We start from the raw sequence: 22,681 nt of genomic DNA, 5'->3' as shown, positions 1-22,681 counted from the left end.
CACCCCAAAAGCCCTTGACCCCCAGGGCCACCCCATGTCCCTCTGCCATCCCCAGGGTCACCCCAAAAGCCCGTGATGCCCCAGGGCCACCCCAAGTCCCTCTGCCACCCCCGGGGTCACCCCAAAAGCCCTTGACCCCCATGGCCACCCCATGTCCCTCTGCCATCCCCAGGGTCACCCCAAAAGCCCGTGATGCCCCAGGGCCACCCCATGTCCCTCTGCCATCCCTGGGGTCACCTCAAAAGCCCTTGACCCCCAGGGCCACCCCAAGTCCCTCTGCCACCCCCGGGGTCACCCCAAAAGCCCGTGATGCCCCAGGGCCACCCCATGTCCCTCTGCCATCCTCGGGGTCACCCCAAAAGCCCTGGACCCCCATGGCCACCCCATGTCCCTCTGCCACCCCCGGGGTCACCCCAAAAGCCCTTGACCCCCATGGCCACCCCATGTCCCTCTGCCATCCCCAGGGTCACCCCGAAAGCCCTTGACCCCCAGGGCCACCCCATGTCCCTCTGCCATCCCTGGGGTCACCCCAAAAGCCCTTGACCCCCATGGCCACCCCATGTCCCTCTGCCATCCTCGGGGTCACCCCAAAAGCCCTTGAGCCCCAGGGCCACCCCATGTCCCTCTGCCATCCTCGGGGTCACCCCAAAAGCCCTTGACCCCCAGGGCCACCCCATGTCCCTCTGCCATCCTCGGGGTCACCCCAAAAGCCCTGGACCCTCAGGGCCACCCCAAGTCCCTCTGCCATCCCCAGGGTCACCCCGAAAGCCCTTGACCCCCATGGCCACCCCATGTCCCTCAGCCATCCTCGGGGTCACCCCAAAAGCCTGTGATGCCCCAGGGCCACCCCAATTCCCTCTGCCATCCCTGGGGTCACCCCAAAAGCCCTTGACCCCCATGGCCACCCCATGTCCCTCTGCCATCCCCAGGGTCACCCCAAAAGCCCTTGACCCCCATGGCCACCCCATGTCCCTCTGCCATCCTCAGGGTCTCCCCAAAAGCCCTTGACCCCCAGGACCACCCCAAGTCCCTCTGCCACCCCCGGGGTCACCCCAAAAGCCCTTGACCCCCAGGGCCACCCCATGTCCCTCTGCCATCCTCGGGGTCACCCCAAAAGCCCTTGAGCCCCAGGGCCACCCCATGTCCCTCTGCCATCCCCAGGGTCACCCCGAAAGCCCTTGATGCCCCAGGGCCACCCCATGTCCCTCTGCCATCCCCAGGGTCACCCCAAAAGCCCTTGACCCCCAGGGCCACCCCATGTCCCTCTGCCATCCCTGGGGTCACCCCAAAAGCCCTTGACCCCCAGGGCCACCCCATGTCCCTCTGCCATCCTCGGGGTCACCCCAAAAGCCCTTGATGCCCCAGGGCCACCCCATGTCCCTCTGCCATCCTCGGGGTCACCCCAAAAGCCCTTGACCCCCAGGGCCACCCCATGTCCCTCTGCCATCCTCGGGGTCACCCCAAAAGCCCTGGACCCCCAGGGCCACCCCAAGTCCCTCTGCCATCCCCAGGGTCACCCCAAAAGCCCTTGACCCCCATGGCCACCCCATGTCCCTCTGCCATCCCCAGGGTCACCCCAAAAGCCTGTGATGCCCCAGGGCCACCCCAAGTCCCTCTGCCATCCCCAGGGTCACCCCGAAAGCCCTTGATGCCCCAGGGCCACCCCATGTCCCTCTGCCATCCCTGGGGTCACCCCGAAAGCCCTTGATGCCCCAGGGCCACCCCAAGTCCCTCTGCCAACCCCGGGGTCACCCCAAAAGCCCTTGACCCCCAGGCCCACCCCAAGTCCCTCTGCCATCCCCAGGGTCACCCCGAAAGCCCTTGATGCCCCAGGGCCACCCCATGTCCCTCTGCCATCCCCAAGGTCTCCCCAAAAGCCCGTGATGCCCCAGGCCCACCCCATGTCCCTCTGCCATCCCCAGGGTCTCCCCAAAAGCCCTGGACCCCCAGGGCCACCCCATGTCCCTCTGCCATCTCCAGGGTCACCCCAAAAGCCCTGGAAGCCCCATGGCCACCCCATGTCCCTCTGCCATCCCCAGGGTCACCCCAAAAGCCCTTGACCCCCAGGGCCACCCCATGTCCCTCTGCCATCCTCGGGGTCACCCCGAAAGCCCTGGAAGCCCCCAGGGCCACCCCATGTCCCTCTGCCATCCTCGGGGTCTCCCCAAAAGCCCGTGATGCCCCATGGCCACCCCAAGTCCCTCTGCCAACCCCGGGGTCACCCCAAAAGCCCTTGACCCCCAGGCCCACCCCAAGTCCCTCTGCCATCCTCGGGGTCACCCCAAAAGCCCTTGAGCCCCATGGCCACCCCATGTCCCTCTGCCATCCTCGGGGTCACCCCAAAAGCCCTTGAGCCCCAGGGCCACCCCATGTCCCTCTGCCATCCCTGGGGTCACCCCAAAAGCCTGTGATGCCCCAGGGCCACCCCAAGTCCCTCTGCCATCCCCAGGGTCACCCCGAAAGCCCTTGACCCCCATGGCCACCCCATGTCCCTCTGCCATCCCCAGGGTCACCCCAAAAGCCCTTGACCCCCATGGCCACCCCATGTCCCTCTGCCATCCCCAGGGTCACCCCGAAAGCCCTTGATGCCCCAGGGCCACCCCATGTCCCTCTGCCATCCCCAGGGTCACCCCAAAAGCCCTTGACCCCCAGGGCCACCCCATGTCCCTCTGCCATCCCCAGGGTCACCCCAAAAGCCCTTGACCCCCAGGGCCACCCCATGTCCCTCTGCCATCCCCGGGGTCACCCCAAAAGCCCTTGACCCCCATGGCCACCCCAAGTCCCTCTGCCATCCTCGGGGTCTCCCCAAAAGCCCTGGACCCCCATGGCCACCCCATGTCCCTCTGCCATCCCCAGGGTCTCCCCAAAAGCCCGTGATGCCCCAGGGCCACTCCATGTCCCTCTGCCATCCCCAAGGTCTCCCCAAAAGCTCTGGAAGCCCCAGGGCCACCCCATGTCCCTCTGCCATCCCCAAGGTCTCCCCAAAAGCTCTGGAAGCCCCAGGGCCACCCCACGTCCCCCTCTGCCATCCCCAGGGTCACCTCAAAAGCCCTGGAAGCCCCAGGGCCACCCCATGTCCCTCTGCCATCCCCAGGGTCACCTCAAAAGCCCTGGAAGCCCCAGGGCCACCCCACGTCCCCCTCTGCCACCCCCCCCGTGCCACCACGTGCCCCCCACACCGGCAGCACCCCAGGGCCACCCGTGCCGCCCTGGAGGCCACCCCGACCCCCGTCCCCAAGCCGGGCAGGGCTGCCGGGGGCCGTGCCCACCCGCCGTCCCCGTCCCCGTCCCCGTCCCCGTCCCCGTCCCCGGCGCGGGCGGCCGCTGGGGGTGACGCTGCCCCGGCGGCGGGTCCCCGGGGTGCCCCTCGCCGGGCCCCGCCGCTCCGGGCCGTGGGGCGGGCGTGGGGGGCCGATAGCATCTGCGGGCCAACGGCCGGCCCCGGGCGCCCCACGGCCGTTGGCGGGGAGCCGGCCTGGGGCAACGGCCGCCCCCGGGGTGGGAGATGGTATCTGGCGCCCCGCGGCCCCCCCGGCCCCGCTGCGGTTGGGGGGCGGCCGCCGTGGGGCCGGGCCGGGCGGGTGGCGCAAGGCTGCGGTGGGGCCACGTGGCCCCGGCACCCGCTTTAAGGGCGCCCGCGGGCAGAGCCCCACGGCCACCGGGTGAGGGACGGGGACGGGGACGGGGACGGGGACGGGGACGGGGACGGTGGGTGGGCACGGCCCCCGGCAGCCCTGCCCGGCTTGGGGACGGGGGTCGGGGTGGCCTCCAGGGCGGCACGGGTGGCTCTGGGGTGCTGCCGGTGTGGGGGGGACGTGGTGGCACGGGGGGGTGGCAGGGGACATGGGGTGACCCTGGGGATGGCAGAGGGACGTGGAGGTGAGGGACATGGGGTGACCCTGGGGATGGCAGAGGGACATGGGGGAGACAAGGGACATGGGGGTGACCCTAGGGATGGTAGAGGGACGTGGGGGAGACAAGGGACATGGGGGTGACCCTAGGGATGGTAGAGGGACATGGGGGAGACAAGGGACATGGGGGTGACCCCAGGGATGGCAGAGGGACATGGGGGAGACGAGGGACATGGAGGTGACCCTAGGGATGGTAGAGGGACATGGGGGAGATGAGGGACATGGGGTGACCCTGGGGATGGCAGAGGGACATGGGGTTGACCCCAGGGATGGCAGAGGGACATGGGGGAGATGAGGGACATGGGGTGACCCCAGGGATGGCAGAGGGACATGGGGGAGATGAGGGACATGGGGTGACCCCAGGGATGGCAGAGGGTCATCGGGACCACGGGGCGGCCCGGGGGGCAGGAGGGACGTGGTGGTCACCCCCGGGACGGCAGAAGGGCGTAAGGGACACGGGGGTGGCCCCGGGGGCAGGAGGGACACGGGGGTGCCGCTGGGGACGGCAGAGGGACACGAGTCGGCCCCGGGGGCACCAGAGCTGGGCTCGACCCGGGGGGGGGGGGCCCTGAAGGCAGGGGTGGCCCGGGCTGGTCCCCACGGGTGTCCCCGCGTGGTCCCCAGCACCCGCACCGCCACCGCCATGCCGTCCCGCCTGCTCCTCGCCTTGGCCCTGCTGGGATCCGCCGGCGCCTGCCGCCTCGGTGAGTGCCCGCGCCGGCCCCCGCCGCGCCGTGGGGCCACCCCCCCCCCGCCGGACGCCGGGGCCCCCGCCGCCCCGGGGCCTGACGCCCTGCTCCCCCAGCCGCCCCCGAGGCGCCCGAGCCGGGCAGCTGGGCCGGGACGGCCGAGGTGGCCCCGGTGGCCGAGGTGACGCCGGTGGCCGAGGTGACGCTGGAGGAGGACGTCGAGTGCCCGCGGGACGAGGAGACGGCGCGGCTGAGCCTGCCGGAGGCCCCGGGCGCCGGCACCAACCGCTACGTGGTCGTGCGGCGCTGCAGGAGCTTCCACCGCGCCGAGGTGGGACGCGGGGACGGACGGACGCGGGGACGGACGGGGGGGGCACGGGGCAGCCCCGCTGACCCGCCGGCCCCGCTCCGCAGGACGTGTGCCGCCGGTGCTACCGCGGGCACCTGGCCTCCATCCACAGCCACAGCGTCAACGTCCGCCTGCGGCGCGTCGCCCGCTCCCGCACCAACCGCGGCCAGGTCTGGATCGGGGCCATCACCAGCCCCCTGGTAAGGAGCTCTCCTCGCCCCCCCCCTCCCTTGCACCCGTAACCCGTCCCCATGCTCGTCCCCAAAGGTCCCAGCCCTGCTGTGCTGTCCCCATGCCCATCCTGGGGTGACCCAAGCTCTACTTAACGTCCCCATGCCCATCCTGGGGTGACCTAGCTCTACTCAACGTCCCCATGCCCATCCTGGGGCACCCAGCCCTGCCCAATGTCCCCATGCCCATCCTGGGGCACCCAGCTCTACCCAACGTCCCCATGGCCGTCCTGGGGTGACCCAGCCCTGCCCCACGTCCCCATGCCCATCCTGGGGTGGCCCAAGCTCTACCCAACGTCCCCATGCCCATCCTGGGGCACCCAGCCCTGCCCAATGTCCCCATGCCCATCCTGGGGCACCCAGCTCTACCCAACGTCCCCATGGCCGTCCTGGGGTGACCCAGCTCTGCCCCACGTCCCCATGCCCGTCCTGGGGCACCCAGCCCTGCCCAATGTCCCCATGCCCATCCTGGGGCACCCAGCTCTACCCAACGTCCCCATGGCCGTCCTGGGGTGACCCAGCTCTGCCCCACATCCCCATGCCCATCCTGGGGCACCCAGCCCTGCCCAATGTCCCCATGCCCATCCTGGGGCACCCAGCTCTACCCAACGTCCCCATGGCCGTCCTGGGGTGACCCAGCTCTGCCCCACGTCCCCATGCCCGTCCTGGGGCACCCAGCCCTGCCCAATGTCCCCATGCCCATCCTGGGGCACCCAGCTCTACCCAACGTCCCCATGCCCATCCTGGGGCACCCAGCTCTGCCCCACGTCCCCATGCCCATCCTGGGGTGACCCAAGCTCTACCCAACGTCCCCATGCCCATCCTGGGGCACCCAGCTCTGCCCCACGTCCCCATGCCCATCCTGGGGTGACCCAGCTCTACCCAACGTCCCCATGCCCATCCTGGGGCACCCAGCCCTGCCCCACGTCCCCATGCCCATCCTGGGGTGACCCAGCCCTGCCCCACGTCCCCATGCCCATCCTGGGGCACCCAGCCCTGCCCCGCCGTCCCCGTGCCCCCCCGTGCCCCCCCGGCCCCCCCGGCCCCCCCCAGGCCGGTGCCGGTGCCCGGTGGCAGCCCGGGTGACGCGGGGCGCAGTGCAGGAGCGTGTTCTGCCAGTGGATCGACCGCACGCTGTGGAACTACGCGCACTGGCTCCGCGGCTACCCCACGCCCGCCGGCACCTTCTGCACCTCCCTCTGCACCGCAAGTCAGTGGGGCCGGGGGGCCGGGGGGGGGGGACCGGTGCCCCCAAGGGGCTGGGGATGGGGCTGGGGGGCGCTGGGGCCGGGGGCTGCGACCTGGGGGGCTGGGGGTTGTCCCTGGGGGAACTGGGGCTGCAACTTGGGGGTCTGGGGCTGCAACTTGGGGGGGCTGGGGGCTACAACTTGGGGGGTTGGGTCTGCAACGTGGAGGTCCGGGGGTGGTCCCTGGGGGTTTGAGGGCTGCAAATTGGGGGTCTGGGGCTGCAACTTGGGGGTCTGGGGGATACAACTTGGGAGGTCTGCAACTTGGGGGTCTGGGGCTGCAACTTGGGGGGCTGGGGGCTGCAACCTGGGGGGTTTGAGGTGTGCAACTTGGAGGTCTGGGGATGGTCCCTGGGGGTTTGGGGGTTGCAACCTGGGGGTCTGGGGGTGCAACTTGGGGGGCTGGGGGCTGCAACTTGGGGGTCTGGGGCTGCAACTTGGGGGTCTGGGGGCTGCAATTTGAGGGTCTGAGGGCTACAACTTGGGGGTTTAGGGTCTGCAATTTGGGGGTCTGGGGCTGCAACTTGGGGGTCTGGGGGCTGCAACCTGGGGGGTTTGGGGGGCTGCAACTTGGGGGTCTGGGGGCTGCAGCCTGGGGGGCTGGGGGCCGGGCCGTGGGGCGGCCCTGACGGCGGTGCCCCCGGCAGACGGGCGCTGGAGGAGCGTGCACTGCGGCGTGCGCCTGCCCTTCGTCTGCAAGTACTGAGGGGCTCAGCCCCACGGCCCCCCCCCGGGGCCCCCCCGCCTGCCCCACGGCGCGCGGGGGGGGGGGCGCCCCGCTCCCCACGGACCCCAATAAAGCGCCAGCGTTCAGCACCCGCACCCGTGTGGGGCCCTTGCTGTGCCCGTCGCGGCCCCCAGCCCCACGGCCCCCACCGGGGGGGCCCCTCGTCGCGGCCCCCAGCCCCACGGCCACCCCATGGGGGGATCCCCGGCCCCCCCGCTGCCCCACACCCGCACGCAGGCCGGACGCGGGTGGGTGCCGGGAGCCGAAACTTTATTGAGGGCCGGGTGCTGGGGGTGCTGCCGCCGTGGGGCAGGGAGGGGGGCGGGGGGCAGCGCAGAGGTGGGACCCCCAGGAAGGGCCCAGGGGGCAGTGGGGCAGGGCTGGGACCCCCAGGATGGGTGCTGGGGGCAGTGGGGCAGTGCTGGGACCCCCCAGGACAGGCACTGGGGGCAGTGGGGCAGTGCTGGGACCCCAAGGAAGGGTGCTGGGGGCAGTGGGGCAGGGCTGGGACCCCCCAGGGAGTGGCGCAGGGGACAGTGGGGCAGGGCTGGGACCCCCTAGGACAGGCACTGGGGGCAGTGGGGCAGAGTTGGGACCCCCAGGATGGATGCTGGGGGCAGTGGGGAGGGACTGAGACCCCCAGGATGGGCACTGGGGGCAGTGGGGCAGCACTGGGACCCCCCAGGACAGGCACTGGGGGCAGTGGGGCAGCGCTGGGACCCGCAGGGAAGGGTGCTGGGGGCAGTGGGGCAGGGCCGGGACCCCAGGGAGTGGCGCAGGGGACAGTGGGGCAGGGCTGGGACCCCCCAAGATGGACACTGGGGGCAGTGGGGCAGCACTGGGACCCCCCAGAACAGCCATGGGGGGCAGTGGGGCAGGGCTGGGACCCCCCAGGATGGGCTCAGGGGACAGTGGGGCAGGGCTGGGACCCCCAGGACAGGCACTGGGGGCAGTGGGGCAGCACTGGGACCCCCAAGATGGGCACTGGGGGCAGTGGGGCAGCACTGGGACCCCCAGGATGGGCCCAGGGCGCAGTGGGGCAGGGCTGGGACCCGTGGGGCCCTGCCCCACAGCAGCCTCAGCCCCCAACCGCAGGTGTGGGGCAGCGCAGTGCGGGTGCCAGGCGTCCATGCAGAAAAAGCTGCCGTGGGGCTGGCAGGCAGCGGGGGGCCACCGCAGCCCCCCAGCCCCCTACAGCCAGCCCTGCCCCACATTGGCGTGGGGGGGGGCAGACGGTAGGCAGGGTCTGCCCCACGGCGCGGGGGGCTAGAGGCCGAGGGAGCCGGTGCCTGAGTCGGTGGACTGCATCTCGCCGCCCCGCAGCGCCGTGGGGCCGGCCGAGGGCTGGTGCAGGCTGGCCTCCGGCACCTGTGGGGCAGAGGAGGCAGCAGTGCCTGCCCCATGGCGCCCGGGGGGCACAGCTCCCCCCCGCCCCGGGCACGCTCAGCCCCACGTGCCCGTGCTCCCCAGCATCATCCGCTCCTGCCCCATGGCATCCTGAGCTCGCCAGCCCCACATGGCCCCCAGCCCCACGGCTCCCAGCCCCACGGCTCCCAGCCCCACGGCTCACCTCCTCGAACTTGCGGGCCTTGTAGTGCTCAGCGCCCTTGAGGAAGTGCAGCAGGATGAGGTCGCACAGCACCGAGCCCTGCGGGGACGGCGGCGCTGGGGGACGCCGGGGGGCCGGGACCACCGCTGCCCCACGGCTACCGGCCCCCTTGCCGGCACCTGGGGACTGACTGTGGCCCCACTGCTATGGGGCCCAGCTGCAGCTCCATCCACACTGCCATGGGGCCCAGCTGCAGCCCTGTCCCTCTGGCTATGGGGCCAGACAGCAGCTTCATCTCCACTGCTATGGGGCCCCACTGCAGCCCCGTCCCCACCGCTATGGGGCCCAGCTGCAGCCCTGTCCCCCTGGCTATGGGGCCAGACAGCAGCCCCATCCCCACTGCTATGGGGCCTGGCTGCAGCCCCATCCCCATCACTATGGGGCCCCATTGCAGCCCCATCCCCACCGCTATGGGGCCAGACTACAGCCCCATGCCCACCGCTATAGGGCCAGGCTGCAGCCCCATGCCCACCGCTATGGGGCCAGACTACAGCCCCATCCCCACTGCTATGGGGCCCCACTGCAGCCCCATCCCCACTGCTATAGGGCCAGACTACAGCCCCATCCCCACTGCTATGAGGTCCCACTGCAGCCCCGTCCACACTGCTATGGGGCCAGGCTGCATCCCCATCCCCACTGCTATGGGGCCAGGCTGCAGTCCCGTCCACACCGCTATGGGGCCAGGCTGCATCCCCATCCCCACCGCTATGGGGCCCGGCTGCAGCCCTGTCCCCCTGGCTATGGGGCCAGACAGCAGCTCCATCCCCACTGCTATGGGGCCCGGCTGCAGCCCCATCCCCATCACTATGGGGCCCCATTGCAGCCCCATCCCCACCGCTATGGGGCCAGACTACAGCCCCATGCCCACTGCTATAGGGCCAGGCTGCAGCCCCATGCCCACCTCTATGGGGCCAGACTACAGCCCCATCCCCACTGCTATGGGGCCCCACTGCAGCCCCGTCCCCACCGCTATGGGGCCAGGCTGCATCCCCATCCCCACTGCTATGGGGCCCGGCTGCAGCCCCGTCCCCACCGCTATGGGGCCAGGCTGCATCCCCATCCCCACTGCTATGGGGTCCCACTGCAGCCCCGTCCACACCGCTATGGGGCCAGGCTGCATCCCCATCCCCACTGCTATGGGGCCAGGCTGCAGCCCCATCCCCCTGGCTATGGGGCAGCCCCACTCACCACGCCGACGGAGGTGAAGGCTGCCACCACGTTGATGAGGGTCGGGACGATGCTGAATTTCCCAGCCTGGGGGGGGGGGGCAGAGCGCCCTGTCAGCTGGGGGGGGGGCTCCCCCCCCGCCGTGGGGCTGGGCAGAGGGAACTGTGGGGCGCCGTGGGGCGGCGGTGGAGGGGGGGCTACGTACGCTGCCGTACACCAGCACGTCGAAGCGGATGCCGAAAGCCTTCATGAGGGTGCGCGACTCGGTGCCGTTGGGCCCGCGGCGGTACCTGGCCGACCTGTGTGTGTGGGGGGGGGGGGCGGCGGGCTGTCGCGGGCTGTCGCCGCGCCGGGTGTGCGCACAGCCGCCGTCACCCGCCCGCCCTTGCCTGAAGTTGTAGCCGGGCGAGCCGGCGCCGTGGCGGGCGCCGCCGTCGAGGCGGGCGAAGGAGTAGCGGGGCAGGCAGAGCTCCCAGGCCCGGTCCAGGTCGCACACCCAGGCGATCTTGATGCCGACGACCCCCCCCTGCGCGGCGGGGGCCGGCGTCAGCGCGGCGGGGGGCCCCGGCGTCCCCGCGGCCGGCGTCCCCGGCGCCCGGCTCACCGTGGCGGCCAGGGCGGCGAAGTCCTGGCCGGCGAAGCGCGCCACGTCGCCCAGCCGCAGGATGGGGCAGAGGGGCCGGCGCGCCGGGTGGAAGCGGCAGCGGCTCAGCTCGGCGGCCGTGGCCCGCGGCGGCAGGTTGGCCCTGCGGCGGGGACGGGGACGGGGACGGGGACGGGGACGTGTGTGACCCCCGGCACGGGGCGGGGAGGGGGGGGCCCCACATCCGTGCATCCGCCCGTCCCCCGGCGCCGCTCACCTCTCGAAGCCGAACAGCGGGAAGCGGACGCTGTTCTTGACGAAGACGGTGAAGTTTTCGGCCTCCAGCATGACGGGCCTGCGGGGACGCCACGGCGATGGGCGCCTGTTGGCGGGGGCGGCGGGGTGGGGGGGGGGGAACACAACGGGGCGGCGGGGGGGGGGCCGCACTCACGCCTCCACGGCGTCCACCTCCGGCGGGCACCAGCCGCGGATCTCGCAGGTGCGCAGCGTCCCGTTGTAGCGCACGCAGCGCCCCGTCAGCAGCCCTGCCGCGGCCGCCTGTCAGCACCGCCGGCGGCGGTAGCGGGGGGGGGGACGACGGACGCACAGACGGACGCACAGACGGACGCACAGACGGACGGACGCACTTACCGCTCGCCGCGGCGGGGCCGTTGCTTTGGCAGTCGCTGTCGGCGGTGCAGCGGTACCTGGTGTCGCTCTGCGCGGGCGGGCGGTGAGGTGACGCCGGGGGGGGGGACACGGCCGCACGCCCGCCCCGCGGTGCCCCCTTACCTCCGGGCACAGCCCCTGCACCTGGTTCTCCGTCACGATGCGCCTGGTGATGACCACGAACACGGCGGCGCCCTGGGGACCCGCCGCCTCAGCACCCCACGGCCGCGGCGGGGGGGGGGGAACCGAGGCAGAGCCGCCCCCAAACCCTCACCCACCCCCCCGACCTGCTCGGGGGTGACGTAGTCGGCCGCGTCCAGCACCCGGCCGCCGTATCGCCCGACGCCCTTCACCTTGGTGACCACGGAGGACTCGATGGCGGTGTCGCGCACCTGGTAGGCCTTCTCGTGCAGGAACACCCAGCTGGGGCCACACGCGGCGGGGGGCTCAGCGGCGGCACCGCCGCGCCCCCCCCCCCCCCCCGCCCCGCCGGCGGTCCTCCAACAGGCGCCTCGTCACCCGCCCCGGGGGCTCACCCCACGAAGTAGGAGAGGATGAGGAGCTGCACGGCCCGGTTGACGGCGCCCACCACCCAGCTCTTCACCACCACCGACTTGGCCGTCTCGTAGGCGAGGAAGTCGGCCAGCCAGCGGGCCCCGGGGCGCCGGGCGGCCATCGCGGCGGCGGCGGGGTGGCGGTGGGGGTGGCGGTGGCGGCGGCCCCCCTCTCCCCCGCGCCGTCCCCGCCCCGGCGTGGGCAGCCCTGCCGGGAAGCGGGGGCTGGCGGGGTGCCCGGCCCCCGCCCCCCTCCACCCCCCCCCCCCACGCTGGGGGGGGGCGGCCCGTGTTTGGGGTGCCCCGTGGGGGGGTGCGGGGGTCCCCCCTGTTTTGGGGATACACCCCGTTACGGAGGTGGCCCAGGTTCGGGGGGGGCCGTTTTGGGGGGACCCACTTTGGGGGGGCCCCTGGGCGGGGCACCCCGGGTTCGGGGGGGCCGGTTTTGGGGGGGCCCCGCTTTGGGGGGGCCCCTGATTTAGGGTGCCCCGTCTCGGAGGCGCTCCACTTTGGGGGGGGCCCCGCTTTGGGGGGGCCCCGGGTTCGGGGGGGCCGTATTTTGGGGGGCCCCGCTTTGGGGGGGGCCCGGGTTCGGGGGGGCCGTATTTTGGGGGGCCCCGCTTTGGGGGGGGCCCGGGCTCGGGGGGGCCCGTTTTGGGGGGGACCCACTTTGGGGGGGGCCCCGGTTCGGGGATGGCGCCCCGCGCCCACGCAACCGTCACCCCACGGCCGCCGCGGTGACGTCACGCGGCTCACCCCCCCCCCCCGCCCGCCGCTGGCCAATGGGGGCAGGACTGCCCGCCGAGTCCGCCCGCTCTCTATGGTGGCAGGTGAGAGAGCGCCGCAGGTGAGGCGTTGGGGAGCGGCTATTCTAGCCCCGGCCTCCCCGGCAGCTCTATGGCGCGGGGGGGGGAAAGGCGCCGGGCGCCACGTCCTCTCTAGCCGCAGTCCTCCGGGCTCTCCATGGTCCCGGCCCGCGCGGGCAGCGCGAGGTCCTCCCCCGCCCCACGGTGGCGCCTAGAGCGGCCGCGCCGCGCCGCCTCTCTATGGCGGAAGTGGGGGCGGGTTCCGGCGGCAGCGGCGGCGGCAGCGGCGGGGGGGGGAGGCTCCGCGCGAGGTTCGTGTTGCGCAGGCGGGAAGAGTGGCCGCGGTGCGGGGCGGGGGGGCACCGGGCCGGGGGTGGGGGTCTCGGGGGGGTGCGGGGGGTGTGGGGCCCGGGCGAGGGGGCGGGGGGCTGGGGGGCCCGGGGGAGGGGGGGGCCCGCCGAGGGGCCGGGCTGGGGGTTGGGGGGCACCGGGGAGCTTGTTGGGGGGGGGGCTGGGGGGACAGGCCTGAGGACGGAGGGGCCTCGGGGGGGGGTCCGGGGGGTGCCTGTGGGGCGGAGGCGGTGTGGGGCGCGGTGTGGGGCGCCTGGGCGGGGAGGGCAGGGCCGGAGGAGCATCGAGGCCTGGGGGGGGGGAGGAGCAGGGGAAGGCCGCCGTGGGGGGGGGGGGGGTGCGGGCAGTGGGGTGCTGCAGAGGGGCTGGCGGGCGCCCAGGGGCCGGCAGGGCTTGGGCGGTTGTGGGGTCGCCCCACGGCAGCTCCCGGGGGGCTGCGTCCCCCCCCAAAGCGTGTCAGGCAGCGGGGAGGGGGGGTCCCCGCCGGGCGCCCGAGGGGGTCCAACCCGGCGCGTTTCCTCGCCGCGCCCCGCTCACCCCCTTCTCCTCCCGCAGCGCTTCGCCGTTGCGGCGCCTTCAGCTGCCGCCCGAGCGGGGCATGCCGGGCCGTGGGGGGAACTGAGGGACTCGCTGCGCCTCGGCGTCCTTCCTCCCTGAAGACCCAGGTGCCGCCGCTTCCCCGGCCCCGCAGCCGCCATGGCCGACACGCTGGAGTTCAACGAGATTTACCAGGAGGTCAAGGGGTCGATGGTGAGAGCCCGGCGCTGGCCGCGGCGGGAGCGTCTTGCAGGCCCGCGCGCTCGCCGAAGCCTCGCGCTGTTCGCCGTGTCGGGCCGGAGGCGAGCGGGTGACGCGTCAGCGTGAGATGTGGCCTCGGAGCTGTAGCGCTTCTAGCTGCTGCGAGAGGGTTGCGCGTTGTGCGTTAGCTTCTTCTGGCGCTGGAGAAGCGTCAGCCTGGTCCCGTGTTGTTACCTGTGGCTCACCCTGAACCCCGTGGCTCTGGGGAGCTGTGTCTCCCCCGGGCTGTCCCCCCTCTTTGCGGGCGCGAGCGCGGGGCGAGCTGCCTCACGCCCGCCTCTCCCGGCAGAACGACGGCCGGCTGCGGCTGAGCCGCCAGGGCGTGATCTTCAAGAACAGCAAGACGGGGAAGGTGGACAACATCCAGGCGTCGGAGCTGGCGGAGGGCGTGTGGCGACGCGTGGCGCTCGGTCACGGCCTCAAGCTGCTCACCAAGAACGGCCACGTCTACAAATACGATGGTTTCCGGGAATCGGTGAGCCCCGGGCCCCGTTCTCTCCCATCCCTCCTTGCCTCTGACTGATGGCTGAGCGCTGCTGTGTGTGTGGTGCACCAGCCCTTCGAAATACGGAGCTCACTGGGTTTCTTTTCAAAATATGGAGCTCACTGTTTTTTTTTTCAAAATATGGAGCTCACTGGGGTTTTTTTTCAAAATATGGAGCTCACTGGGGTTTTTTTTCAAAATATGGAGTTCACTGTTTTGTTTTGTTCCTAAAACTATCCATTCTCTTGTGGGCTTGTGCCGCAGTTTCTTTGCTTCTCCTCTATCTAGGTCTGCTACCTGTGAGCTTTGCAGTGCCATTTCCTTGTCCTTAACAACTCTGATCCCTGTTTTTGTTGCTCTTTCCTTTGCATGTGAGACTCTGTCCTGGTTACGTGCTCTGGGCAATGCCCGTGAGCACCTGGTAGCTTCTGGTGGACACTCACTGTTTTCCTTCTGCTTCTCGCCCTGCCTAGGAGTTTGACAAGCTCTCAGATTTCTTCAAGGCCCACTATCGCCTGGAGCTGGCGGAGAAGGACCTGTGCGTGAAGGGCTGGAACTGGGGCACGGTGAGGTTCGGAGGTGAGTCGTGGTGGGGCAGGAGCAGCCCAGGGACTCTGGAAACTGCGGAAAGGGAGTCTGTGCTGGGTGCAGACAGGAGCTCCCGTCCTGAGGTGGTGGAGCTAGGGTGGTATCCAGTAGCTGGGGGCAGTTTCCCATCCCACCAGCACAGTTGTCCCTGTAGCACCTGGCTGTTAATGGCTTTGGATGTTCTTCTGGGTATCTGCAGCTACCCCCTTCCTAAGGGGTGGCCTCGGGTAGAGCGTGGATGTACGTTATCTTAGGAGAGTAGGAAATGGATGCAGGCCCCAAATCCCAGGGGAAGATCTCTACAGACGAAGGGCCCTCAGTGTAAAATGGAGGACCGTTCCGGACGTCTAAGTGTCTGGTAGTGCCTGCCGGTTGCTGAAGGAGCCTGGGGAGCTGACGACTGCTCCCCTGGAGTTTGAGACCAGCGGAAAACGGGAATAGACAGTTCCCTTTTTGCGTTTGTTCAGTTTCTTTCTCGGCTGGCCATAGCTAGAAGGAGAAAGCCTGGAGATCTGGGCAGGAGGTATGGAGAGGAAGAGGGGGAAGCATTGCTGGAGTTTGGGAGAAAACTGAGGCTGCTACTGGAGAAGGCTGCTAGGGTCAGGCCCACCTTGGATCCGCCCAGCAGCGTGGACCTTAGACTGTTATCCCAGCGTTGCAGAGTAGTGGTTTCGAACCTGTTGTGACCGGCTGTGTCTCCCCTCCCCACCACCTGTAGGACAGCTTCTCTCCTTTGACATCGGGGAGCAGCCGGTGTTTGAGATCCCCCTCAGCAACGTGTCTCAGTGCACGACGGGCAAGAACGAGGTGACGCTGGAGTTCCACCAGAACGACGACGCCGAGGTCTCGCTCATGGAGGTTCGCTTCTACGTGCCCCCTACGCAGGAGGACGGCGTCGACCCTGTGGAGGTGAGCGTGGGGCCGAGGGGGGAGCAGGTGGGGCAGAGGGGGTAGCTGGGTGTCCTCACCTGACCTCAATGCCGTTGCCTTGCAGGCTTTTGCTCAGAACGTCCTCTCGAAGGCGGACGTGATCCAGGCCACCGGGGATGCCATCTGCATCTTCCGGGAGCTGCAGTGTTTGACGCCTCGCGGGCGCTACGACATCCGTATCTATCCCACCTTCCTGCATCTCCACGGCAAGACCTTTGACTACAAGATCCCCTATACCACCGTGCTGCGCCTCTTCCTGCTCCCACACAAGGACCAGCGGCAGATGTTCTTCGTGGTGAGGAGGGGACGAGGGGTCTTGCCTCCCCCAGGGAGGCGTGGCGAGGGTCAGCTTGGGGGGCTCTCAGCTTCTCATCTCCCTTTCTTTTTCAGATCAGCCTGGACCCCCCGATAAAGCAAGGCCAGACCCGCTACCACTTCCTCATCCTGCTCTTCTCCAAGGATGAAGACATCTCCCTGACCCTCAACATGAACGAGTGAGTTCCTCTCCCACCGGGCAGCCCCCCTGGATCTGGGGGCTCGGGGAAGCCGGGAGGGAGGTAACGATCCCCCCGCTCCCGTGCTGGACCTGGTCGGGGCATCCCGCCGCTGGGGCTCACGGGTTGGTCTCCATTTGCCTGCTGAGGGCTCCTCGGAGTCTGAGCTCCCTGTTCTCACCGTTGCCCTCTCTTCTGGCCGGGCAGGGAGGAGGTGGAGAAGCGCTTCGAGGGACGGCTCACCAAGAACATGTCGGGCTCCCTCTACGAGATGGTCAGCCGCGTCATGAAGGCGCTGGTGAATCGCAAGATCACTGTTCCCGGCAACTTCCAGGGGTGAGGCGTGCTGCTGAAGCGGCTTTGCAAGATTTGTGGCTCGCACTGGGGGAGCAGCTGGTGGACTTGTCTGGGCTGCTGGCATCCTCTGTCTCGCCCTGGGGGTGTCCACAGGGAGGGTGTTTGCTCCCTGCTGGCGTAACGCGGCTGTATTTGCCCTCACAGACACTCCGGGGCCCAGTGCATCACCTGCTCCTACAAGGCCAGCTCGGGGCTTCTCTACCCGCTGGAGCGTGGCTTCATCTACGTGCACAAGCCGCCCGTTCACATCCGCTTCGATGAGATCTCCTTCGTCAACTTTGCCCGCGGGACCACCACCACCCGCTCCTTCGACTTCGAGATCGAGACCAAGCAGGGCACGCAGTACACCTTCAGCAGCATAGAGAGGTGGGCACGGGGCGCGAGGCTGCCCTTTGCGCTGCGAGGCGGTCCTGCCGCCTGTGTCCTCCCTGTCAGTCACACGTGCTACACCCTCACCAGCGCAGAGAGGCGATCTCTGTTTCAGGCGGGTGCTGGCACCCCGATTCCCACCTGGCCCTGACTGGCCCGTCCTCTCTTGCAGGGAGGAGTACGGGAAGCTCTTTGACTTCGTCAACGCCAAGAAGCTGAACATCAAGAACCGAGGCCTCAAGGAGGTACCCGCTGGGGAGGGCCGCTTCCCTGCGCCCTGCTGGAGCTGCCAGCCTGCAGGCTGGGGTGGGAGAGGGCTGGGGGCTTTCTTCCGTCCAAAATTTTGCTGCTTTTTTCCTTTTTTTTCCTTTCTTTTTTTTTTCCTTCACCTCTCTTTTCTCTCCTTGCCCTTATAGAGGAAAAAGGTCCGTGCGATATCCCTTCCTCTTTCTCCTCCTCTTGCTCCTCCTGGTGCAGGTTTCCTCTGCATGGCCGTGGTGATCCATGACTAATCCCAGTAACTCCAGCATGATTTGTGAGAGGGGCCCCCAGCTAACCCAGTTAACACCTTAGGGTGCCTTTTTTGCCCCTCTCCTTTGATTCTTGGTGGGAGAAGGAGGGGACGCGGTTGATGTCCCCTCCTCCCCTCCCAGCCTGGCCCGTGCACGCGTGGGGGGCCTGCCCGGGGGCTGTGTGCGCCCAGGAGCATGCCAGGAGCTGTCGTTTCCAGAAGTGACGTGTGTGCAGGTGAGGGGAGGACAGAGCAGCTCTCACTCCGTCTCTGCCGTAGGGTATGAAGCAGAGCTACGACGAATACGCCGACTCCGATGAGGACCAGCACGACGCCTACTTGGAGAGGATGAAGGAGGAGGGCAAGATCCGGGAAGAGAACGCCAACGACAGCAGCGACGGGTCTGGGGAAGAGACTGGTGAGGGCTGAGGCCGGGCCTGCATGAGGGACTTCCTGGGAGTCTGTCTTGGGTGCTCAGGGCTTCTCCCCGCCCTGGGGGTTACGCCCTCCCCTTCCTGCTGAGCTGTCTGTCCCTGCCTCGCTGTAAGCTGACCCCCGCGATCTCTCCTTCCAGATGAGTCATTTAACCCTGGAGAAGAAGATGACGACGTGGCTGAAGAGTGAGTAGAGGCTGGGCAGGAGTCTGCCTTGGGGTGGCTTTTGGAAGGTGCCTGTTTGTGAGGGTTGCGTTGGGGGCAGTGGCGGTGTGGGGCAGTGTGAACGTTAGGGAGTGCACTAGATACAGCCAGTGCTGCTCTAGAAATCCCTGGTCCTAAAATCTGGAGAAGCGGGTGCAGTTCTGGGTGCTCTGCCTCCTAAACGGCATCATAAAACGTGCAAGAGATAGGAAGGGCAAGGGGAGCGATAAGACTTATGGGATGGCTTCTGGATGAGGCGTGGTTGAGAAGACCTTGGCTCTTCAGGCTGGAAAAGAGAGAACAGCAGAAGGAGAGTGGGATAGAAGTCTATATAATGCGGAGGTGGGAGAGGGTGGATGAGAATCGCAGTCTCCCTGTAGGAGCTCAGGGGCATCACGGTTGCTAGCGGGAGCCAGATTCGATCCGAGGTGGATCTTGGTGCAGTTCAGCTGTGCAGCTCCTTGCTGTGTGGTGCTGTGAACGGCCAAAGTTTACAGGAATTTAGGAAATGACCAGCCATATTCATGGAAGAAAAATCACTAAGGGCTGTTAAGCATGAACACAAGAGCTTCAGCTCGGAGAGTCTCTGAACCACAGGTTGCTGGAGGCTGGGAAAGTTCAGAAAGTTCTCTGCTTCGCCCCCACCTTGTGCTTCATCTCATTCGGGTCGGGATCTTGAGCTGTTTCTGAAGCCGAGTTTCTGCCCACAGATTTGACAGCAATGCCTCGGCCAGCTCTTCCAGCGGCGACGGTGACAGCGACCGGGATGAGAAGAAGCCGGCCAAGAAGGCCAAGATTGTCAAAGACCGCAAGCCCCGCAAGAAGCAGTTGGAGGTGAGAGGTTGCTGCTGATGGGGTAGCGAAGAGCAGGACCTGGTGTCCCTGGAGCGCGGATTGCTGTTCCCTGTTGGGAGCACCACCAGGGCCTGCTTCTGCTGCAGTCTGATCTGGTTCCACCACCTCCCCGTGCTTTGCCCTGCTGGGGTCGGTTGTCCAAGCCTGGCTCCTCTGCCTTCTGCAGGCTGTTGCTCATCCCGCAGATGAGTCTGGTTGAGTCCCTTCCAAAGGGTTTGTGGCCTGTGCCTGGCAAGTCCTTTTGCCTGTTGGAGGCCTTGTCTCCAGCAACCTGTCCGGTGGGTGCTTTCACTCGTTGGAGGTGTGGCCTGACAACCCATCTCCCCCGGTGGTGTAGCCGAATTACCAGTGGGATGTAGGAGACAAGCTGAGACCTAGCCCCTCGTCTCGGGGCAGCCCTGAAGTCTTTAGTGGATGGCGTTACACAAGGCTTTCGCGCTCGTTCTCTCCCTGCTGCCCAGAGCAAGAAAGGGAAAGACCCCAATGCTCCCAAGAGGCCGATGTCGGCTTACATGCTCTGGCTGAACGCCAGCCGTGAGAAGATCAAGTCAGAGCATCCTGGCATCACCGTCACAGACTTGTCTAAGAAGGCTGGGGAGCTCTGGAAAGCCATGTCCAAGGAGAAGAAAGAGGTTCGGTGCATGACGGGGAGGAATTTGCAGGGGGCATCTGGGCTGCTGTGCTGGTGGGGAGAGCTGATGCTGGTCTAGGCGGGAGAGGCCGGACATTAGGAGGGAAGCGTGGCAGGCCCTGGGTTGGTCTCAGGAACGTGGCACTCCATGAACAGGAGGTTAGAAAAGAAGCTTTGCGGTGGGGAGACGATGTCTTTGGGCTGGGGAACTGCTGGGTGGGCACAGCCTTGACCGAGGTGGTGAGATGTGTGGTGGGAGTGCTGGTGTGCTGCGGGCGGGGACGGTGTTGGACTCTGGTGGTGCAGCTGGTGGTGGTGGAGGACTGGATGCAGGAGAAGGCACTGCCAACCTTGTGCTCTGGCTGCAGGAATGGGATCGTAAGGCAGAAGACGCCAGGAGGGACTACGAGAAGGCCATGAAGGAGTACAGCGTGGGCAGCAAGTCAGAGAGCTCCAAGACGTGAGTGCGCTGAGCAGAGGGGGCTGGCGGGGGGAGGTGGCGGGGCTTTGCGCCTCTGAAATGTGTCTGTTCTCCAGCCATCGTGGTGCCTGGGGCTGGGGTGTGCGCGGGCAGTACCCTTGGCTGCGGGCTGTCAGCAGGGTAACGCTTCTCCTCTCCCTTCTCCCCTCCCACCACAGGGAGAGGTCTAAAAAGAAGAAGAAGAAGCAGGAAAAGCAGATGAAGGGGAAAGTGGAGAAGAAAGGTGCAGCCTCAAAGTCTTTGTCCTCCACCAAATCCCCTGCCAAGAATCTGAGTGAGAGCTTCAAAAGCAAGGAGTTTGTCTCTAGTGACGAGAGCTCCTCTGGAGAGAGCAAGAAGGAGGTATGGCTCTTCCCCTTCTGGGTGGGTGTCCTCTGCCCCATCTTCTCTATGGTGTGCTCGGTTCATCTCTGGGAATGGCACACCCGTCCCACCTTTGTAGGGAGTGTGCCCCTCTGGTATGTCTTGTCTATGGTACACTCATCTCATCCCTGTGGGGTTGGCCCCTCTGGCCCCTCTTTATGCTACGCACAGCCGGCCTACAGGTCCCAGAGCAGAGGACGTGCGTGCTCGGTGCTGTCAACACCTCTGCCTCTTCCCAAGGGGGAGCAAAGCCCCCGCCATCACCCCGTCCCCCGCCTCGGGGCACGGGGGAGGCAGGCGAGCAGGAGCTGCCGAGGTGCCGCCATGCTAACGTCCTCTCTTGCCGCAGGACTCAGAGGAGGAGGGAGCTGCCAGCCCGCCCCCCAGCTCGGAAGATTCTGCGTCCGGCTCGGATTAGCCCCGTCCCCGCCGCTTCCAGGCTGGTTCCCAGGTCAGCGAGAGGACTGGGGCGGGCCGGCCCGCGTCAGGCGCCCGGGTCTTGGGCTACAGCCGGCTCGGAACCCACCTTGCCACGACTTTGCGTCCTCCTGCCCGTACCGCCGGGGGCAGGGGGACACAAGAGCAGGGTAGGCAAGCCCTCTCCCCTCAGTGCCTGGTTGGGGGAGCGAGACCTCGTGGAGGGAGGCCCAGGAGGGGCCCTCAGTCTCACCTCAGCCCTGTTTCTCATCAATTTATTTTTTTTAAATACTCGGGTTTGTTTCAGTCTCCTTCTTTTTCCCTTTTCTTTTTTTGTATTTTTGGGTCCGTTCACGTGGCAAATCGGATTGAATAAAAAAACCCCACCGAGGGAGTGAGTGTGGGTGCGGAGCCAGGGGAGGCAGAGGGAGCAGGGTGGCCTCCTTCTTCCTTCCCCCCCCAGCGGGACCCCGGGGCCGGGCTGTGCCGGGGCTGCTTCCTCGCAGCTGCAGCCGGCGGGGGTTGAGCTCCGTTTCGTCCTTGAAACGGGGCCAGAGGCTGAGCTCACTCCCTGCCCGTCCATTAGCGGCCCCGAGCCCCTCCTTCGGCCTCCCTAATTCCGTTAAGGAGCCATCAGGCTCCTAATGGAGGCCCCACGGTCGATCCTGATGCAATTCAGCGGAAAGCCGGGGGCCCAGGGCTCCTCTGCTCCCGCCTGTGCTGCTCCCTGATGCGGGGAGGGGGGGGATACAGCCGGCCGCTCTGGGCCCCACATGCCCCCACAGAGGGTCGGGGGGGGGGGGTGCTGAGTGCTTGCACAGCTGCCCCAGCTCCTCACAGCCAGCGGCTCCGCTGTGGAGGCGGGGGCAGGATTGGTGCTGATCCGATTAGCGCCTCTTCTCCGGCACCGGGGCCCTCCATTACCGTCTCTCTACTCAACCTGTTGCAGCCACTTTCCGGTCTGGCTGTAATTCAATCGCTGCGGGTGAAGGGGCTCCGTGGGGACGGGGCGAGGCCCTCGCCCCATGCTCATTTACCAGCACCGCCGCGCTGCCCTTGTGCCCCAGGGCGGGCTGGAGGGTTGGGAGAGGGGTGTTGCAGGCTGGCTGTGTGCCGCAGCTGGGCGTGGGGCTGTCCCAAGATCTTTGCTGTGGGGAGAGTGGGGAAGGCGGCTGTGGGGCGGACAGGAGCGTCAGCTGTCCTGGAGCAGGGGGGATGCAGGACCACGTTCCCTGCGGGCTACGGCTGTCCCCACGTGTAGGCAGGAGCCCACCCAGGGTCGGGGCGGGGGTCAGGCGCGAGAACCCTGACACAGAGGTCGCTCTGGTGCACTCTATGGTATGCACAGCTGGACTGTGGCGCAGGCGGCCCGTCCAGCCCCATTCTCTATGGCTCGTACCGCCCTGCTCCCCGCCCTCCCCCCCCCACTGCGGTGTGGGCGCAAGCTGGGGGTAAGCAGCCCTCCTCGCCCCCCTCTCTAGGGCACAGGCGGCTGCTCCAACCCTGCCTGATGGTGTTTGCTGAGAGGCTGGGGGGGGGGGGGTGACACAGGGCCCCTCTGGCCCCCCTTTCCATGGTGCTCCCCCTCTCTATGGCACCCCCCAGGCAGAGGGGCATGAGGCCCCTCTGGCCCCCTTCTCTATGGCACACCCCCCCAGGCGGGGGGGGCACGGGGCCCCTCTGCCCCCCCTTTCTATGGTGCACCCCCCATGGTGCCCCCCCCGGCAGAGATGCACCAGGCCTCTCTGGCCCCCTTCTCTATGGCACCCCCCCCAGGCGGAGGTGCATGGGCCCCTCTGGCCCCCTTCTCTATGGCACACACCCCCCAGGCGGGGGGGGCACGGGGCCCCTCTGGCCCCCCTCTCTATGGCGC

General features: G+C 68.2%; 3 protein-coding genes across 5 annotated transcripts; 2 read left to right on the top strand and 1 right to left on the bottom strand.

The window, feature by feature from the left end:
- The first annotated feature begins 4,554 nt into the window (after positions 1-4,554).
- Positions 4,555-7,132, top strand: PRG2 (proteoglycan 2, pro eosinophil major basic protein). Its single transcript, XM_064513445.1, has 5 exons — positions 4,555-4,615; positions 4,717-4,931; positions 5,015-5,149; positions 6,278-6,389; positions 7,074-7,132. Exons 1-5 carry the CDS (start codon positions 4,555-4,557, stop codon positions 7,130-7,132), a joined length of 582 nt encoding a protein of 193 aa, XP_064369515.1.
- A 274-nt stretch (positions 7,133-7,406) lies between these two features.
- P2RX3 (purinergic receptor P2X 3) lies at positions 7,407-11,857 on the bottom strand. The gene is made up of 12 exons (XM_064513444.1): positions 11,718-11,857; positions 11,469-11,604; positions 11,305-11,376; positions 11,164-11,230; positions 10,964-11,057; positions 10,790-10,867; positions 10,534-10,675; positions 10,319-10,455; positions 10,135-10,228; positions 9,951-10,016; positions 8,724-8,801; positions 7,407-8,521 (listed from the first exon to the last, which is right to left on the bottom strand). Exons 1-12 carry the CDS (start codon positions 11,855-11,857, stop codon positions 8,420-8,422), a joined length of 1,206 nt encoding a protein of 401 aa, XP_064369514.1. The 3' UTR covers positions 7,407-8,419.
- Positions 11,858-12,549: 692 nt separating this feature from the next.
- Positions 12,550-21,202, top strand: SSRP1 (structure specific recognition protein 1). 3 transcript variants are annotated; one of them, XM_064513269.1, is made up of 17 exons: positions 12,550-12,565; positions 13,448-13,642; positions 13,980-14,165; positions 14,648-14,753; positions 15,481-15,671; positions 15,757-15,987; positions 16,083-16,186; positions 16,394-16,522; positions 16,688-16,909; positions 17,085-17,157; positions 17,703-17,841; positions 17,998-18,043; positions 18,772-18,895; positions 19,378-19,548; positions 19,916-20,007; positions 20,187-20,370; positions 20,741-21,202. In XM_064513269.1, the coding sequence occupies exons 2-17, from the start codon at positions 13,589-13,591 to the stop codon at positions 20,807-20,809; spliced, it is 2,121 nt and encodes a 706-aa protein (XP_064369339.1). In that variant the 5' UTR covers positions 12,550-12,565; positions 13,448-13,588; the 3' UTR covers positions 20,810-21,202. The 3 variants fall into 3 exon arrangements, with proteins under 3 accessions (XP_064369339.1, XP_064369337.1, XP_064369338.1); XM_064513267.1 differs by lacking the exon at positions 12,550-12,565 and adding an exon at positions 12,725-12,852; XM_064513268.1 differs by lacking the exon at positions 12,550-12,565 and adding an exon at positions 12,773-12,885.
- Positions 21,203-22,681: the final 1,479 nt, after the last annotated feature.

This window comes from Dromaius novaehollandiae, chromosome 5, assembly GCF_036370855.1.
Source record: "Dromaius novaehollandiae isolate bDroNov1 chromosome 5, bDroNov1.hap1, whole genome shotgun sequence".
Classification (NCBI taxonomy): Eukaryota; Metazoa; Chordata; class Aves; order Casuariiformes; family Dromaiidae; genus Dromaius; species Dromaius novaehollandiae.
The sequence above is the reverse complement of the archived record's forward strand: the minus strand, read 5'-3'. Positions and strand labels throughout refer to the sequence as shown.

Coding starts and splice junctions, on each gene's coding strand:
- PRG2 (XM_064513445.1), top strand. CDS start 4,555: ATGCCGTCCCGCCTGCTCCTCGCCTTGGCCCTGCTGGGATCCGCCGGC. Junction 4,616..4,716: donor CGCCGGCGCCTGCCGCCTCG/GTGAGTGCCCGC, acceptor CTGCTCCCCCAG/CCGCCCCCGAGGCGCCCGAG. Junction 5,150..6,277: donor GGGCCATCACCAGCCCCCTG/GTAAGGAGCTCT, acceptor CGCGGGGCGCAG/TGCAGGAGCGTGTTCTGCCA.
- P2RX3 (XM_064513444.1), bottom strand. CDS start 11,857: ATGGCCGCCCGGCGCCCCGGGGCCCGCTGGCTGGCCGACTTCCTCGCC. Junction 11,377..11,468: donor ACTACGTCACCCCCGAGCAG/GTCGGGGGGGTG, acceptor GCGGGTCCCCAG/GGCGCCGCCGTGTTCGTGGT. Junction 8,802..9,950: donor CCTTCACCTCCGTCGGCGTG/GTGAGTGGGGCT, acceptor CCGTCCCCGCAG/GGCTCGGTGCTGTGCGACCT.
- SSRP1 (XM_064513269.1), top strand. CDS start 13,589: ATGGCCGACACGCTGGAGTTCAACGAGATTTACCAGGAGGTCAAGGGG. Junction 17,842..17,997: donor CGGGTCTGGGGAAGAGACTG/GTGAGGGCTGAG, acceptor CTCTCCTTCCAG/ATGAGTCATTTAACCCTGGA. Junction 18,044..18,771: donor GATGACGACGTGGCTGAAGA/GTGAGTAGAGGC, acceptor TTCTGCCCACAG/ATTTGACAGCAATGCCTCGG.